The following is a 19,829-nucleotide window of genomic DNA, read 5'->3' as shown; positions in this document are numbered from 1 at the left end:
ATCCACACAGAACACACATTCTAAAACGGCTAGTTCCATTCCTTGATTCTGATTGGCTGGTTGCCGTGGTATCTGAGACTATAACCACCACCTTGAATCAGTTTATATCAAAGCCAGGTGTGTTATTTCTTTCCACAGTTCCGTGAGGCTGAACTAGAGAAGCGAGCATTTGATTTTCTCTCAAATCCTGCCGTGCAGGTCCTTCTAAGCACCGCCCACATGCATAGGACAGTGACTGAATGGCTCCGGGCTGGGCTTGTAAAGGCGAAAAGCGCCTCTATTCTCCAGGCACATACTCGGCTGTTAGTTTAGGTTGCTATGCTAGCGTTTTTGATGTGATGTTCACCCACATAGCAGCTAAATCTGGATGAAAATAAACATGTGTATGGATCAAATATGGTTCTTAACTCATTTAACGCCGATCCCGTGATGACTCTCGACATATTAAAAGGTGTCCACAGTGCTGATCGCGGGATGACTCGCGAAATATATTGTATATACAGGCTGAGAGCGTCGGAAACACTGGGCTGACGCCTTGTGTTTCCCAACGCCTCTCAGCTGGTGTATAATACCCCGGTAACCACTTTGCTTTATTATTCACCTCAGAATCTCCAGAGTGCAGTGAGGACTCTTCAGTCCAGCAGACAGGATCTTTACGCCTTCATTCTGCAGCTCGTTCCAGCTGAGATCCAACTCTCTCACACAGGATGAGTTGGAACTGAGAAGTGATGACAATTCCTTGCAGCATTTGGCTGTGATGCTGGTTTGTCTCAAGCTGAATAATAAAATAAATAGCAGTTAATTCAGACAAAAACTGGCTTAATCACATATTTGAATACTCAATGACTAACCCTTACCTCAGTAAAACTATGCCTAAACCTAACCCAAACCCTAACCTCAGTAAAACTCATGCGGCTCAGACGGCATGGCTCCGTTGTGGATAGTGGCGTGATAGGGAACGTTCGGTGGCTGGTAAACCCTACGTAGTTGTTTCGAATCCTAGTTGGGGAATAACTTTTTTTTTCTCAGACCACTGGGCATACCCAAAGCGTCCCCTACTTGAAGCAGTAGGCATACCCAAAGTGTCCTCTCTTGTGATGCTGTAGGGTACTTGACAGGGCGTCAGGTGTGTGACACCTTGGGGGTGAGAATGTGTTGTTCATTCACATTATGTCAGTATAGCCAACTAAAGTTTGATTTGTTAAGATGAAAATAATGCATCATTAAATAGCGAATCACGTTTGAACCTCCATAACAGTGTAGTCATATCCACTAGCAACAATCATCTTCCTCTTATGTTTTTCCACTATGCTGAGCACAGTGCATGTTGGATTCATGCTAATGTGTATTTTCAGACATTTAACCATATTGGCAAAACATAATTATCCCACGGTTTTGTAACCCAGTGCTAAGCTGTAATCCTGGGCTCTGCTCTCCCTCTGCCAACCTGGGGAGAGCCTCGATCTGAGCTCATGCCTACTTCAGTGCATGAGTAGTCCAAGACGCTTCTTTTCACCTGACGGGGGAGTTTCCCCAGTTGGACGTAACGCATGGAAGGAACACGCTAGTCCAACCAGTTCCGTTCCCCTCCATCAGGCGAGTCCATGAATTAAATACAGAGGGCTTCCAATGTAAAAAACAGTGAAAAGTCTTATTTGGGATGTTCCTTTTAGGCAGGGTGTTTAACTGTACTTGTACTGTACTACATTTCAATTGTATTGACTATACTTGTACTGTTCTCCATTTTTGTCTAATACAATAATCAATCAATCAATTAGAGAACAGGATTACTGTGTTTTTATTGTGAGAGTATCTACCCTAGGGGACACGGGGAGAACATGCAAACTCCACACAGAAAGGCCCTTTTGACAACCCCACCTAGGTTATGGGCACTGATAACGCAGAGGAGAGAACACGGCGAACCCAGCGCCCCCAGGTGGGAATCATACCCAGGACCTTCTAGCTGTGAGGCGACAGCACTACTGACTGCACCACCGTGCCTCCTAAAGTTCACCTTTTACTCTGTGCTTGCTAAACCAAAATAGCCGATCTACAAATTCACAAGGCATTGTGAGCTTGTAGATATTGTAGATCTGCCCTCCCCCCATCCCCCTATTAACTCTGAGGACCCCTGGTTTTCCAAAGCTATCGAGTAAATCTAAATAAGAAATATCTAATTTTGCAGTAGTGATTTGCTACTTTCAAAAATGAACATGCTTTTTCACACAGTGCCACATATTGTCCACATAAAGCACATAACTTACTTATTCAGAATTTAAACTGATGTTGAACACATGTATTTAAAAGCATCACATTTCTATAGGTATAATGGAAATCAACAGCATGATCTGATCTAACCTGAGAATCTCCAATCTGCATTGTGTACTCTGCAGTCCTGGAAACAATTCCTTCACCCCATCGTCTCCCAGGTCGTTTGAGCTTAAATCAAGTTCTTGAAGACTAGATGACTCGGAACAGAGAACAGAGGCCAGATATTCACAGCTGCTCTGGTCGAGGCGACAGTGACACAGCCTGAATGGAGATAAAAACATATAAGCATGTCTTATTCAAGTGTATTTGCTGTCTGCACTGATGACAATCTGATAAATAAATCTCATTCTCAAAACATACTGTCAGCAGCTCTGACTCACTGGACAATGATAATATATCCTGTTAGATCTGTTAGTGTTTCCACCTATGCTGAAAAGGACTGTTTCACCTGTTGCCAATTTAAATAGTTTATTCAGTACATTACTTAGTATGTGTGGCTTTATTTAATCACCTCTTGCTATCTGGATGTCTACTTGCATTGTGGAATAATAAACCTCTGAGCTAGAGTTTTTATTTTTTATTTATTTTTAACCAGTTGAACTTTTGCAAGAGGGCCTGGTCTCTTGTCTGTGGACAAAGACCACTCTATGTATAATGAAAGTGTGATTTATTTCTTTTTTTTTAATATGTAGTACATTGAAATCTGAAAATTGTTATAGCATATATCATTATTTAAACATTGTTTCACCCCAATTTAAGAACCATGAAAAATCTGATCAAAGATAACCTTTTGCATAATGTTTCTAAATCTACCATGCAGGGCTGGCTACAGTTTTGCGCCCCAGGAGAGATTACAATCTGGTGCCCCCAGATTTTTTTTCTTTTCTTTTTTTCCCCCCTCACACACACATTTAATGCAGTAAAGTGTTGTGGTTTCACCCGTTTCGGGTCATTTTGACCCAGTTTTCAATTTTCTCCATGACATTTCTTCTGCTTGGCTTATTTGCTGTACTAATCATGTGATATGAAAATGTTACATGTCATGCATTTGCAACACCCCCCTGTATTAACATATAACACGCAGGGCCTTCGGTCAATTTGACCCAGCCATTGAAAGTGTAGGCTAAAAGGCTAATATTTAGACCATTTCTTTCTGAGAAAACATTGGACATCGATTTTCTAGTACATAATTTGCTCACCATAACTAACTACGTGCTATATTCAATCAATACTAGAAAAGAGAAATTCTAAGACATTTTACGTGTGCCTGCAGCTCGCTAAGTGTGTGAAACCTTGTGTATCGGTTGGTGTTACCATTTTTGGTTGGTGTTAGCATTTTTAGCATTAGCATTTTTATTAACATTAGCATTAGCATTTTTAATAGGGACTTATTATATTCACATTGGCCGTTTGAGTCCAGACACCAAGTTTCAAGATGGTACCATGCTTTGAACTGGAGTTATGGCTGTTTAAAGCCCAGCCGATAGGGAACAGGTTTCCATTTCGACCCCCCCCCCCACTTCGAAACCCCCCACTTCCCCCCCCCCTCCCACTTCGACCCCCCCCCCCCATTTCGACCTCGCCTCACCCCCCCACTTCGACACCCCTCCCACTTCGACCCCCCCCATTTCGACCGCGCCCCCCCCCCCCCCCACTTCGACCCCCCCCCATTTCGACCGCCCCCCCCCCCCCCCCCCCCCCCCCCCCCACTCGACCTGGGGTGTGCAAGCGACCTCCACGGATCCCGCAGTCTCTCTCATTCTCTCTCTCCATCCATCTCTCTCTCCCTCTTCTCTTTCTCCATCTCCCTCTCTCTCTCTCTCTCTCTCCTCTCTCTCTCTCTCTCTCTCTCTCTCTCTCTTTATTATTGCTATTATTATAATTATTATTATAATTGTTATTATGGCGCAGGTTTTGTCCGTGCTGGTGCGTAATAGGCTACTAATGACTAATTCCTGCTCTCATACTCTCTCTCCATCTCTCTCTCCCTCTCTCTCTCTCCAGACAATTAAAACATGATTTATATACATTGAATGAATACAGACACATCACAGATATACAGTACTTAAAATTAGAAAAATCCTTGAGAATTGACCGAGCAATAAGGCTTTGTGTGTCCACCGAGGCGGCGCAACACCCAGGCAGCATCGGAGCTTCCTCCGGGGGTCCCCGGGCCCCGCGGACCACCCGCCTGTCACCCCGCCGTTCAGTGGGCACCTGGGCCAGCCTGCCAGGCCCACCCGGAGCCCCGGGCAGCCCCCTACGCCCTACTGGAGTGGAGCCACTGACAGCAACGACGCGCCATTCCCGCATTAATGATTGAATAATATCCTACAGAACAGATGAAATCACGTAGCTGTAATGTAGGCTATATTGCTGGCTTAATTTGTTAATTATCAGGAGCAATAAATATAGTCTATACGCCTACTTGATTTAACAATAAATAGGCTCAAGAAAGTTGCAAAATTACAATTGGTCACTGTGACATGGTTATTTATCAAATCTAATCAAAGCTTTATATAGGCTATGGCTTTGCGTCGCTCACCGAAAGATCTGCAAACTCGGCAAGCATGTTGTGTAGAGTCTGTATAGACATACACCTCGTTGTGTGCGTGTAGGCCTAAATCGTCTATTTTTCGCTGTTTGGCGACCAATCCCGACCCTCCGCGGGTTCTGGCTGCACGGGGTCTGTCTTGTTATCAATCTTCGGCCAAAAACTGAAGACATGGAATATAGGCTACTGACAAGGCGCACCTTCGCACGACGCTAATAGGCTCTTATTAATCAGAGTTTCTGATTAATAAGAGGCTGTAGCGTCGTGCTCTATATCTCCTCTGATTCAGAGGAGATAGAGAAAGGTGTGTGCGTGTGGGGACTGAACTGGACCTCCTGTCTATAGGCTACTTTCCTGTGCGTCTTTGACTATACTGTACCAACCACAGAAGCCTACCACACACACAGACACACTCCTGGGTAGGTCTGTTATTGAGCTGGCCATATAACAGCAACGCATTGTACTTTTTCTTGGAGTAGGCTATTTGCTTTATTCAATCATACATGCATTTTGCACCAGTGCTTATTACTGCCTATTTTGCTTAGGCCTATTTAATATGCAATGAATTAATTAAACGGGTATAGGGATTAATGGCATCAATGGACTGTTACTGTAGGCTATATGGACAGCCTTAAGCGGAGGACACATTTCTTTATGGCTGCTTTTCAACCAGTGGTCCTTGAGGGGATCCCAGGTGGTCCCCAGCTAAAGAGTTGTGGACCACCTTATATCTGTAACTAAAATGAAACCAAATGGACCCACCCGTTAACTGTAAGCGTAAAATGAATTGACGGTAGGGCCTATAGCTGGCACACAGCGCGACGCGTCTGTCTGTCTGTCTGTCTGTCCGTCCATCACAGCGGCGCTTGCACCCCCCCCCCCCCCCCCCCGTTATTTATCTATCCATCCAGAGCGCGCGGGACAGACAGAAAGGCAGGCAGCGCGACAGACGGCCAGCGCTTGTCTCTCTCTCTCTCTCTCTGTCTCTCTCTCTCTCTCTCTCTCTCTCTCTCTCTCTCTCACAGAATGGAAACGACAGTTACCATACTACCAGACCAGTAACGACTCATCGAGAGAGGGAGAGGTTCATATATTGAGGATACAGCCAAAAGCGACCTGATCATTTAGTTGACAGCGCCATGCAGCCGTTAACTGCTGCTGCTTATTTATTTAGGAAAAGAAACAAATGACAGAAAGAGAGAGAGGGAGAGAGCGATCGAGTGTGCATAAAGTTCAAGTTCATTAGGCCTACGTGTATATTCGTTTTTCCCGAGGGGCGATTTGGTTGCAGCAATAGGCCTACATAACTTAAGAGCGCAAATGTGTGCGTGTGTGTGCGTGCGTGTGTGCGTGTGTGTCCAGAAACGTTTTGGAAACGCCACCTTAATTGTCTTCTTGGCTTGCGATCATAAATAGCCTACGAATAACGAAACCACCAGCAAAATATCCTATATCCTTCATCAGATAAATTAAGGGGACTGGGGTAAAGGGATATAAGAAATTGTCCATTTTATTTTAGAAGTATTTAAGCATTTTTGTTCATTTTTGTTTGCACTTGTATATGGAGCGATTGGAGCCTATTAGGCTATCTTATAGGGTTAGGGTTACACAACATGCATGCTTGCGAGTTTGCAGATCTGGTGAGCTACCCAAAGCATACTATAAAGCTTTGATTGGATTTGATTAAATAAGCCATGTCACAGTGACCCTTTTTGAGCCTATTTATTGTTAAATCAAGTAGGCGTATAGACTATATTTATTGCTCCTAATAATTAACAAATTAAGCCAGCAATATAGCCTACATTACAGCTACGTGATTTCATCTGTTCTGTAGGATATTATTCAATCATTAATGCGGGGAATGGCGCGTCGTTGCTGTCAGTGGCTCCAGTAGGGCGTAGGGGGCTGCCCGGGGCTCCGGTGGGCCTGGCAGGCTGGCCCAGGTGCCCACTGAACGGCGGGGTGACAGGCGGTGGTCCGCGGGGCCCGGGGACCCCCGGAGGAAGCTCCGATGCTGCCTGCGTGTTGGCGCCGCCTCGGTGGACGCACAAAGCCTTATTGCTCGGGTCAATTCTCAAGGATTTTTCTAATTTTAAGTACTGTATATCTGTGATGTGTCTTTATTCATTCAGTGTATATAAATGTTTTAATTGTCCCTCCATCAAACCATCAAGCTTGAAGTAGGCCTACAGAAATAATACTAGCCCGTTACAAGATTGCGTTGAAGAGAGAGAGAGAGAGAGAGAGAGAGAGAGAGAGAAAGAGAGAAAGAGAGAAAGAAAGAAAGAAAGAAAGAGAGAGAGAGAGATGAGGGGGGAGATGCACATAAACTCATTCCTTTTTTTTTTCTTCTTCCACCCCTATGAACTGCCGCTCTACGCACAGCTGAATCGTTCGCTTATAGAAGCAGCGGCCGCGCATTGCTTTTGCAAAAATAGAAGGGCTTTCCTAGGGTCGGAGTGGTGATGTCTATAGCAAAACGGGGACACCCTGCCTTTCCGACAGGTTTATTCGAAATGGCGATGTTTCTAAATCGAGACGTTTAGGGTCGTAAAGGCGATGTGCATAGAAAAGAGGGAGCACCCCGCCATTTCGACCCATAGAAGTCAATGGTCGGAGTGGCAGGGCGTCGGTATGGCGGGGTGTAACCCAGCCGATAGCACCCCATTCCCGGCCGAGCCGCACGTTTTGATGTTAGGGTTGGGATCTGTTTGGTTTTAACCGATTCCGATTTCTTTTTGTTTTCGGTTCCCCCATATTGGTTCCATGTAGAACTGGTTCCTATAACGGTTCCGGAAGTTCTCATGTGTGTGTGTGTGTGTGTGAGTGTGTGTGTGTGTGTGTGTGTGTGTGTGTGTGAGTATAGCCTATAGATAGACAGATAGATGGATAGATGGATAGATAGATATTTTTGAAGTGTGCCTGCCATGCAATGGCAAAACACTTATGGTAATCCGCCATACTTAAGTATATAATAACATTTCGGCACATAATAACTGCTGCACGATTTACGCCACCCCCGCAATATATACATCAAAACGTGCAGCTAAACGCTAATGCTAACCACTACATCTGTTAATGCTAAAGCTAAAAATGCTAATACTAAAGTTAAAAATGCTAATGCTAAAAATGCCAATGCTAAAAATGCTAACTCTAACAAATGCTAATGCTAACAAATGCTAATGCTAAAAATGTCAATGATAATATTAGAAATGCTAATGTAAAAAATGCTAATGTTAATGCTAAAATGCTAATACTTTGTAATTAGCTAAACTAGTGGTCAGTAGCTGTATTGCTTTTTTCGTCCGTTTTTCGCCCGGAGTCGTCGCGGACCACCGCCGCGGACCACCGGAGCGGCGCCGCAAACCACCGCGACCGATACGAATCCGTGGAGGGGTAGAGCGTAATTTTCTGGCCAGGATTTGGGGATTAACTCTTATTGTGGAGGGGAAAGGAACTTGGAATATAGTAGTTTGGACCTTATTAACGTTCAGGGTGCCAATCCCGAACTAGTTCGAGATAATTATTTATTTTTTTTATAAAAAAAATAAAAATAAATGTATAAAATTGTCAAGCCGGGCCGCCGGCCGTCATCTGTTTACACGGCCCGCGAGAGCGTCGCACTGCCGATATTTGCCATCCACTCCAATGCAATCCAGGATCTTTAGAGCTCATTTTCTCTGTTCCATGCATATCCATGAGGTGTGCAAGGTTTAATCACGGCTAAATCGCCGAAAATAGGGCTTCTAAAATGCTTGGTAGCCAATAGCTAACTTCAAGCTAACTTTTCATGCACTGTTCCTGTTCGTGCACAAAGGAAAGTGTTCAGGCGCATCATGGCTGCGCACGGCTTGTGCATATACAGCGTATGTCTATGGTGGATTCTATGGCCATTGGGTGCCCTCTAGTGGTGAAAAGGTGGCACTGAAAGGGTTAAGAGGTTAAGAATCCTTCACCATCGTAAACACTGTAGCTGAGGGAGGCTACTTCCTGAAGAGACGGCAGATACGCTGTGATTGGCCGGTAGTGTATCTTTTTTTTTTTTTTTATTCCACGATTTTGCAACCCATTTTTCACCCAGTGCCAATTGCCTATGTAATCCTGGGCTCTGCTCTCCCTCTGCCGCGCCTGGGGAGACAACGGACTGACCTCATGCTTCCTTCAATGCATGAGTAGTCCAAGTTGTTTCTTTTCACCTGACAGTGGGGATTTACCCGGGATGGACGTAGCGCGTGGAAGGAACACGTTATTCCAAGTTCCTTTACCCTCCATCAGGCACCCCGGCTGGCCAGGGGGAGGCATTATTGAGACCAGGATTACTGCATGTTTTTGTGAGGGTATCAACCCTAGGAGACACGGGGAGAACATGCAAACTCCACACAGAAAGGCCCTATCGCCAACCCCACCTAGGGTGTGCGCGCTGATGACGCGGAGGGAGAAACACGCCCCCAGCACCCACAGCGTCCCCCGGCGGGAATCGAACCCAGGACCTTCTAGCTGTGAGGCGAAGCGCTAACCACTGCGCCACCGTGCCCCCGGCCGGTAGTGTATCATGTGTGTATCATCCGCGATGTGATTGGACAACGTATACACAACGTATACGGATGATGCAGATGACGTAATTTTGCAGGGAAATCCCGCCCCTGTCACGGCTATGTAGAAAACATAAAAAGAGAAGGCTTTAGAAGCTGAAAATAACAGAGTGGGTGTTCTAAAACTTTAGCGATTTAACAGTTAGGACAATTTTAAGATTTGTTTTATAAAAAACGTTACATGGTATAACTTTAATGTTAAATCTAAAGCTAAAATGTTATTGCAAATGCTGATGTTAATGCTAAAATTCTAATGCTAACACCAACTACACAAGGTTGCACACTGCAGGCACACTTAAAATTTAGTAGGACATTCCTTTTCTAGAAATATAATACAAATGATGCCTTAAATAGATATGAGTGTGTTTTAGTGTGTGTTTTAGTGTGTGTGTGTGTGTGTGTGTGTGTGTGTGTGTGTGTGGGGGGGGGGGGGGGGGGGGGTACTGTACGTCAGTTTCTGCAGTCTACAGCGAGGACTCTTCATTGCGTCACAAAGCGACTTCATCATTGGTGGCGTCAGGAAGCAGACAGTCATTTCCAGTTCCAGGAGATGTGAGGGATTAGAGGTGAGAGCTGAGACCAGAATCTCACAGAATGTCTCATCGATGGCATAGTTATCAAGTCTGTAATGACAGATTAAAAGAGGAAATTAGTTTTAGTTTTATGTCAAAACTTTCCATGGTTTTCATGACTTCTACTACATTACCCATAAGCCTCTCTGATCCTCAGCAAATCACAGAGGCAAAACAAAAGACATTGTGAGCCCTATTTTGATCGACCAGCTCTTAAGATAAATCTGTCTCTTAAAATAAGAGATGGAGGTGTGACCAATTGCCATTTTGCTATTATGAGTGTGGTAATTTGAGCACTATGCCAAGGCGCCAATGACAACAAGTGCGCAAGTTAAATTACGCCACAACAGGAGGCATGGTGGCGCCTGCTGTGACTTCTCTGTCGAGGTTGGCGGGCCAATCGCTGTCCCTGTTTCCTGGAATGTGCTGTAAAACGGACCAGTCAAATCTCCCGCACGTCCTGGGTTCTCCCCATAACGACCAATCAATTTGATTCCTTACAGCGCAGTGGTTGATTCCCTGCAATCAAGCCCCCACCTCCAGAATCAACATGACACTCACTCAGACAGCCATGAGCCATTCTTCCGCGTTCCTGGACGCAGAAGCCAGCCAAGAAATAAATACAAAATAACGTTTGATTTTTATAGATTTTGACACTTTGTCAGCTTGTTCTTTTGTCATTCTATGGTCTAGTTACTGTGGTTTTTAATGTGACCCTATTTGGAAATCATTTGGCTGTTCATTGCAACAAGGAAATGTTATTTACAAGCCTTTCTCATGTCTCTTCTCTTGTTGTCATGGCCTGCTACAGTATGTGATGCACTGGACCTGCCAAACTACACAGACTGTGTGGGAATCATTTTAATATTCAATTTGATTGACTGATCATTAATGTTACAGGCTTACAGCCGATCGCTTTGATTATGGACTGCTGCTGCTGCTGCATGCCTCGTATTGCATCGGAAACACTGTGAAACATCTACCCTGGAATTAATCATTCATGCTGCAGACCTAAATGCTCCAGTTATTTTATTTGTGTCTGTTTGAGAAGAAGCATGAACACTTTATTTATAGATTAATAACTCCACATGCCGGGTTTCCTTAATTTCGCGATTTGGGCACGATTAAATGATTAATTAATGCTTGTTTTTGCCTTCAATTTCATTACAAATAAATCAAACCAACACTCATTCAGTTAATAATAATATCCTACCTAGAATACCTAATTAGCAGAAGTGATAGAGTGTCAGTTCCTGACAAATGATTAGCGAAGCATTACCATTCACTCTTTCAGTTTGATTAATTCATTGCACAGCAAATAAAGACCCGATTACAAACGTTTTCTATAACAAGTAATTGTAGATGATAGTTATAATTTATATCATATCAATTATGGTTTTATATAAAGGCAAGCAAAGCTCAGAGCTTTGAGAATCAATGTCAGGGAATTTCCATTTGGAGCGCAACACTGCATGGAGAGCTGGTAGATGGCTATTTTCAAATGCCAACGTTTCAATATTTACAGTTTTAATAGGGACACAATACAGTCATTGGTCATGCTGTGCTTTCCAAGGAATGAGGAGACATTTTTTGTTTTGTTTAAATCACTTCATAATGACCAACTTACTTGACCAAGCCATGATTGAATAGACCCTATGCGTAATGCACGGCGCGCAACACACACAAAAAAACAGAGTTACAAGATATCAACGCATTGCGTCATGGCGTGTCGACAGCTTACCCAGTAAACACAAGCCGTCATCTAGACCTATGGTCTACGGTTAGCCCTCATTTGAACTGTCTATCGTCAGTCTGTCTATAGACCGATTGTAGCTGATTACATTTAATCCATTATTCCATACTTGTTGATTAAAAAAACAGCTTTAATATGCACACCTGGTTTTCAAATATTGGACTAAAGAAATTTTAAGAGCCAATTTCGCTATATAGTCTAGTTTAGTTGTAGCCGTCATCTGAACGCTTCCATTTAAACGATATATCACCGTTTAGGACAAACGTGTGTTAGACCATCTTTTTTTTTAATACATTTTTATCAAGTTGTTCATTATCGGATGCTAACAGTATAGCTTGTAATGATTAGATCTCCCGGTTGAGCAGTTTTCTGGTCATTGCACGTCTTTTATCCGTCTATAAAAAGCTGGGCAATAAGTCCTTTGAAAAATTCTGTAATAAATAAAAAAGTGTAATAAATAATGCCGTGGTGCTGACAGCATAGGCTATTTCTTCTCTGAGTTACATTCATTCTGACAGCAATATAAACACAAACACGTACGGCTGTTCGACTCTCCCCACATCCCCACCATTATAATGATTAAATAAAATCGTTTTATAATATGCATCAATATAAAGTTAGTTTCCCTTGTCAAGCAAAATGCACCGACCATTTGTATCGGAGGCCGTGGTGTAGTGGTTAGTGTACGGGTCTGGTATATAGAAGATCGTAAGTTCGAATCTGGGTGGCCACCTATGTCAAACATGAATAGCAATAAAATGCGCTATAGATTTGATCAGCCGCAGTACGACGTGTAGGTTACAGGATCCCAAAACCAAGAAATTGTGTTTTTAAATCCTGCTGGCTGCCATCATTTTCACTACTTTCGGCGGCCGCTAATGGCGAAATGTAGTCGTATAAATGACGGTGATACAATGTCTAGGCTATGTATAGACGTTGAAAAAACTTTAAAATTTAAACTCGTCACAGACCGGATCTAGCTAGACGTCCGGTTAGGGCGAAGACGTCATTTGAACGCTTTTTAACCCCCAAATTGCTTAGTGGGTATACATCTGTTATTTTGGACACATGGAGAGATTTGGAGACGGCAGCGCATCAACCCGACATTTCGGTGACTCCAGAACGCAAGTAGATTGCGGTTAATAATACCTATAGAATAAGGCTACAAAACACTTCATAGACTATTTGATTTATTTCTGAGCTAGTAAGCCACTTCATAGATGTTTCCTGAATCTAAAAAACAATCAATGACAACTGCTTCTAACAGAAATAGTGTTTTTATTAGGCTATTAGGCAACGCAACAAATGCAAATGATCACGCATGTTTTAACCATATCCTATAAATAGCCAAACATTTCATTATGAAATGTAACAGTAGGTAAAGAAAAATATAGGCTGACAGCCTACCAAGGCAATAAAAAACTATAGAGTAGGTGGGTTGGAGGTTAATGTTGATCGCCCCAGCTGCTTCAATTCCCAGACCCTATATGGTCATTTCTCAAACAATTAGTCTACTCTTAGTCAAATTTGTATTCTGTGAACTCTCTATTTATTTTCTTGTATGACATGTGTTAGTAGGACGGGACCTATCTCCCTTTCTATTTATGCTATCAATTAAACATCACGCCTATGTGGCTGTGGCGCTCTGGCGCGCCATGGACAATTGTCTTTATAAACTTTTGCAAGAAATATAACCCCGATTTCAATAACAGTGGTCAGTAGGCCTACATGCAGGCTATAGTGCTGTCTGTCAAAATATATTTTATTTCAAGACTATAAAAAGCTTAGGCTATATTGTCACCGCATACGATTATGTGCCTATTCATATTTTTTTCAAACAAGCAAACACATCTAATAAATTACATATAAAAAGAATAATAAGAAGTAGGCTAGGCCTAGTGAAAATAGCCAATCTACAAGCTCACAGCAAGTCAAGACGCGTTGTGAGCTTGTAGATCTGCTGTTTTCACTAGTTTGGGTCCCGGCCAGGAAAACGTCTAATCAATTGGTGTCGGATATAAATTGCGTCTGCTAACACGGTAACCGGCAGGGCCGGATCTAGCCTTTAGCACTAGGTGGGGCAGGAAGAAATGATAGGGGGGTCACCTCCATCCCATGCCACGAAGCGGCGTGGGCGGAGAAAAATTGGGGGGACAAACCCCCTAAAACACCCGAAATGCATAGAAAACTAAGCATTTTGGCACACTTATACCTATAACACAATACAAACAACAGGTCTTACACCTATCTCTCTCTCTCTCTCTCTCTCTCTAATTTGTTATCAGTTTATCTATCCATCTGCCTAGTTGTAGCAGAACATTTCAAATATTTTAATATTTTTGAAATGTTAGATTTTTGCATGCCATCATGTTTGGTGGGGCAGAAAGGGCATTTAGGGGGGCATTGCCCCCCCTTGCCTATGCCTAGATCCCGCCCTGGTAACCGGACAATATTTAGGTGGTTGTCAGAAAGAAACGTTCATGTACGCACCGTGGCGCACGCACTGTAGGTCACCCAGATACATCTCTCGTTCTTTTGATTGAATACTTTAATAGCAGTTTGCATATAAAAATCACAGGGACAGGGCAGTATTACTTCATGCGCACGTTCATGTTAATGTGTTATGGTTACGTTATCGTATAAAGGCTCCGTCTGGACTCAATATTGATGTCCGGTGTGTGTGGTTTACTATGATTGGCGGAGCGTATCATTTTCTGTTGCCGCGACCTCGACAAACACGCAATGGCCTTGGCGCAGTTGGTAGCGTTGTCGCCTCACAGCTAGAAGGTCCTGGGTTCGATTCCCGCCGGGGGACTCTGTGGGCGCTGGGGGCGTGTTCTCTCCTCAGCGTCATCAGCGCCCACATCCTAGGTTGGGTTGGCAAAAGGGCCTTTCTGTGTGGAGTTTGCATGTTCTCCCTGTGTCTCCTAGGGTAGATACCCTCACAAAAACAACAGTAATACTGGTCTCAATAACGCCTCCCTCTGGCCAGCCGGGGCGCCTGATGGAGGGGAAAGGAACTGGTTGGAATAACGTGTTCCTTCCACGCGCTACGTCCAAACCGGGGAAATCCCCCGTCGGGTGAAAAGAAACAACTTGGACTACTCATGCATTGAAGGAAGCATGAGGTCAGTCCGTCTCCCCTGGCGTGGCAGAGGGAGAGCAGAGCCCAGGATTACATAGCTTAGGCAATTGGCACAGGGTGAAAAAATGGGTTACAAAATCGTGGGATCAAAATAGTCGAGGACCCACATGGCCAAAAGCTCAAAGAAAAGAGGGGTACCCGTGATTTTCTGCCATACTTTTTATTTCAGTTTTATCTATTAGGTTGGTCATTAAGGTCCACAAAATGAGAGGCCTGCTCTGCCGGAAACATCGCGAAAAAAAGTTATGCCCATTTGTATATTCACTGTCCCATTGAATCCACTAGAAATATTAAAAAAAGAAAAAAAGTCTGCTTTAATTAGCATGTGAGGGGTCAAATTAGGGATTCTTCGTGATTCTGAATCCATTGCAAGCATTTGTTTTGCATGAAAAACATTCCTTGGGCAAGATATCAACCCCCCAAAACAGTCAAAAGTGATGAGTCATCACTTTTTTTCCACTTTTCACAGTTTTGGGCTGCCGAAAAGTAACCCAAGCAATGTTTTTTTATGCAAAACAAATGCTTGCAATGGATTCAGAATCATGAAGAACCCCTAATTTGACCCCTCACATGCTAATTAAAGCGGATGTTTTTTATTTTTTTAATATTTCTAGTGGAGTCAATGGGACAGTGAATATACAAATGGCCATAACTTTTTTTCGCGATATTTCCGGCAGAGCAGGCCTCTCATTCTGTGGACCTTAATGACCAAACTAATAAATAAAACAGAAATAAAAAGTACGGCAGAAAATCACAGGTCCCCTCCCATTTTGGGGACTGGGTCCCCGACTAAAATGATAGTTAAAAAAGAAGAATAACGCCACAATGGGACATAACGTTATGTTGTACAGGGGTAGACATTATGACAAATCTGAGAAATTCCATAACTTAGAAAACAAATGTCTAACAAGTAGTGAAAATAGGCAATAAGCCATCTACTGTAATAGAATTCAAAAAATGTAATCTTTGTTTTCTCCTTAAGGTGACCAGAGTGTCATTGGGTTAGTGTCATGTCAGGGATATTTATTCTAAGCTTGAGAACAACTGTTGAGTGAGTCACTCCTTCACCTGTCACCAGAATGTCATGTCCTGTCTTGTATTTTTCCTGACCAAAGAGCCTTATAAAGATATTTGTCAACACGACTTGACAAATTTTGATTTCTCTCTGAAATGTATCAGAGGGCTGTGTAAACTGTATGTGGGAGTTGGAACCTATGCTGTGATGGTATAGTGTTGCTGCTCAGGACTCAGGAGCTCTTTTTTAATAAATTTTGATTGTGTTTGAACACTTCTCGAAACCTTTTCTTTCTCACAGTATATACTTTATGCAGTATGATAGAAATATATCATTTAATTGTGGTAGAAATATTTATAGACTGTCAAATGTGTATTTATCAACTTAACGGAACCTGTGGTGGCAAAATTCATATAACAATCATTGTGGTATTGATTTATTAAATGTCCTGCATGTTCCTCTCTGACAAACCCCTTACAAACAGCCGACTCACACACATTCTATTTCAAGTATGCCGACTGTGTGTGTGTGTGTGGGTGTGTGTGTGTGTGTGTGTGTGTGTGTGTGTGTGTGTGTGTGTGTGTGTGTGTGTGTGTGTGTGTGTGTGTGTGTGTGTGTGTGTTAGTGTTGTAGTACTCGAGTCAATGACTCATCTCTTGTCAGGACTCAAGTCCAAATTTTCATTGACTCGGTCTCGCCCTTAATTTGAGTTGGACTCGACTCGGTCTCGGACCATTTGACTCGGGACTCGCCCCCCACCGAGTCCACTCGAGTCGAGTCACTACAATGCAATGGAATAAATGTTTAATCCATATGAGGAGCGCATTCACGTTAAAATTAATAGAGCTGCCATGTTAAGTAACGGAGCATATCTGACGCGCATCTGATAGGCACACAGTAGTAGCACGCAAACACACACAGGCACACACATGCAGAGCCCCACTCAGCACAGCAGCAAGCAACTAATCTGAGTTCCCAGAAGTTCTTTTTTTCGCCAAACGGACACAACAGCACAACAGTCCACTCTGCTTTCCTCTTACCTGCAGGATATCCTTGTGTCCCCCAAAAAACAAGTCCTTATTGTAGGAAAAACAGCTTCCAAACAAGACTTTGTGATCATAAGTAGTTTAATCCACCGGCACCGCTGGATTAAGAATTTACATCTTTTTGGGTGTTGGGGGCTGATGGGGGAAGCTATGGAGGGAGACGCAAGTCTCTCTCTACTGTGATGAGACCTACAATAAAGTATAAGTTGGAATCCTGGCATTGCAGTCCTGCATCTTCCTGATCTGTTTATCTTACTTATAGTAACATCAAAAACGTCCATTACACTACATGCTTGCAAACATGACGCATTGTGAACTTGTAGATCTGTTGTTTTCACTAGTTTGGGTCCCAAGCAAACATCTAATGTATCTTTTGGGTCTCAAGATAAAAGGTTTTTAGAACCACATTTAGATTTTAGATTTAGATGGTTAATTACAACATAGCGTTCTGTGTGCCCATCATTATGAGGGTCAATTCTTGATTGTTATTTGTGGGATCAAATGTTTTACTTGCATGAGAATTTGCAGTATTATTTCAGTGGTTTTCAACAGGTTTAGACCTTGTTATGAAAAGTTTTTATTTTATTGAGAATTTGCTGTGCAGTGCTGTTTATTTATGAAAACAAGTTTGATGTGACACATTGTCATGTGTATTTGCTGCACTACATGAATCTTAAGGCAGTGGTTTTCAGACATTTATGGCTCAGAGCAAATAGCGCTTTTATGTGAAATATGTTAATATTTCCCCTTAACTCATTTCCCGTGATCCCCGTCGAAACCGGAGATTTCCCGCTGTACCTCTCTGCGATGCCCGAGGAGCCCGAAGATTTAATCATTATGAAACGATTAAAAGTATAGTCGCTGTATATAGCCGCTTCCGAGACTTTAGGCCCGCCCCCTAACTGTATCCAGTCGTATTTCCTGTTTAGACCGGATCTTGGTTTCCATATCCGGTCTGAGAGCCAATCGCAGCTGCCGTCCCATAGGTAAGCGTTGTAAACAGAGGAAGGAGCGTTTTTTTAATTTATTTGATAGCTGTTTGATTCTTGTGCCCGCCTGGCATATGATCCGCGCACATATCGTCTGCTATGTGCGCGAACGTGCCCACGTGTTACCATAGCGCACAGCTGGCTGTTTCCAACGTTTTCTTATGTAAATACTGGCGGATTCAGCAGGATACTGCCTGGCAACGGATTTGTCTATTCCAATGGATTTTTTTTATTCGAAAGCTGTCATCTTGTCTACCGGTCTACTACATGAGTTGCGCGCAGTCTAGATGGGCGAAAATACATTGAAAAGTATTTTGATACAAAATACAAATACTGGGTCAAAAAATGTATCAAAATACAAAATATAAATACAGGCCAGAGACATGTATTTGAGATTCAAATACGTATTTTGTATTTTGAAAATACATAAATACTTTTTTATAAAAAATGATGCAATGATTAGTACTTTTATAGATTGACTGCCAAGTATTAAATTAATTGCCTGTCAGAATTTCGAAGAATAAAGTGCCTTCCAGACGATACGCGGTCACCGCCTCCTAGTAATTAATTTTCAAAGGGAGGCGGGCGGCTATTTTGGCCGTTCGGAGAAGTTTTGGGGCGGCGAGGCGAGCGGGCGCGGTCCCGTGAAATCCCCGCGAGCGTGCTCATTTGTGCATGCGTACGCGGGCGGCAAGAGATGAATTGTGTTCATCTTTGTGAAATACTCTGTGTGTTTGTGTCTCACCGCAGTGCAGTAACCGCTGACCCAAGCGGCAGCCATAGCAGTGACCGCGTATCATGTGGAAGGCACTTAAATTGACCATACTATGGTGTTTGTCTTGAGCAGGCAGCCTAAATGTTTACACTGTGTGCCAGTGTAAACATTTAGGCACACAGTCAGCGGTTACCGCACCGCGGTGAGACACAAACACACTCGATCAGTGAGTAAACGCCACAAGGTATTTCACAAAGATGAACACAATCCATCTCTCACTGCCCATGTACGCATGCACAAACGAGCACGCTCACTGGGATTTTCTCAGGACTGCACCCGCTCGCCTCGTCGCCACAAAATTTCGCTGCGCGGAAGAAATAGCCGCCCGCCTCTAATTGAAAATGAATTACTAGGAGGCGGTGACTGCATATCGTCTGGAACCCACTTTAACGTTATCTTCTAAAGGAACTATGGCATCAGACTGAATGCACAGGTGCCTCTGCGCCAGTACTTCATGGAGTGCAAAACAGCTCTGCCAGCCTTATAATAATAACTAAAACTGCACTCTGTCGAGGTGCCAACTTGCGTCTTGTGCACAAGTAGGCCATGTATGGCCTGCTTGTGCGCCAGCAGAGCACGCCATGAGGTGCACTCAACACTGGCATCACCACTGGCGATGCCAGTGACATCACCACTGACATCACCAGGAATGCTGGTCCCTCATTGGCTGTTAATGATGACATTGCCACAAATGCTGGTCCCTTATTGTGCCTACAGCTACCTACCTACCAACCTACATACATACATACACAGATGAACGCAGTACTTCAAAATTGTAATCATAATGCACTTTACATTTGAAGCAAAGTCAAGTGCTATGGCTGTATCACACACACACAAACCACCAGCAAATTAGATTGAAAGAAAATGTATCTTTCCCCCTACAGTTTAAACCTTTGTGAATGTCTAAACTGTGTCCATTTGAGAATAATTTACATTAAAAAGTATTTTGTATTTCAAATACAGGAAATACTAGACCTGAATGTATTTTGATACAAATTACATCCAATTTTTTCCATCCCAGCCAAATACAAATTACAAAATACAAAAAAGTATTTCAAATACGTATTTCAAATACATGTATTTCAAATACTGCCCATCTCTGATCATGCACTAT

At 43.1% G+C, this 19,829-nt stretch overlaps 1 protein-coding gene across 1 annotated transcript in view; it reads right to left on the bottom strand.

Annotated features, from left to right (window-relative positions):
• Window positions 1-597: 597 nt before the first annotated feature.
• LOC308300762 (NACHT, LRR and PYD domains-containing protein 12-like) overlaps window positions 598-19,829 on the bottom strand; it is a gene marked incomplete at its 3' end in the record, with an annotated part of 70,037 nt that continues 50,805 nt past the window's right edge. The window contains exons 10-12 of the mRNA XM_080744663.1: window positions 9,867-10,040; window positions 2,359-2,532; window positions 598-775 (exon numbers count right to left, since the gene is read on the bottom strand). Coding sequence (XP_080600789.1) covers window positions 598-775; window positions 2,359-2,532; window positions 9,867-10,040 — 526 coding nt within the window. The remainder of the gene's footprint in view (window positions 776-2,358; window positions 2,533-9,866; window positions 10,041-19,829) is intronic.

The sequence above is a fragment of the Nannobrachium achirus genome (assembly GCF_963921795.1).
Source record: "Nannobrachium achirus genome assembly, chromosome: 16".
NCBI lineage: Eukaryota > Metazoa > Chordata > Actinopteri > Myctophiformes > Myctophidae > Nannobrachium > Nannobrachium achirus.
The sequence above is the reverse complement of the archived record's forward strand: the minus strand, read 5'-3'. Positions and strand labels throughout refer to the sequence as shown.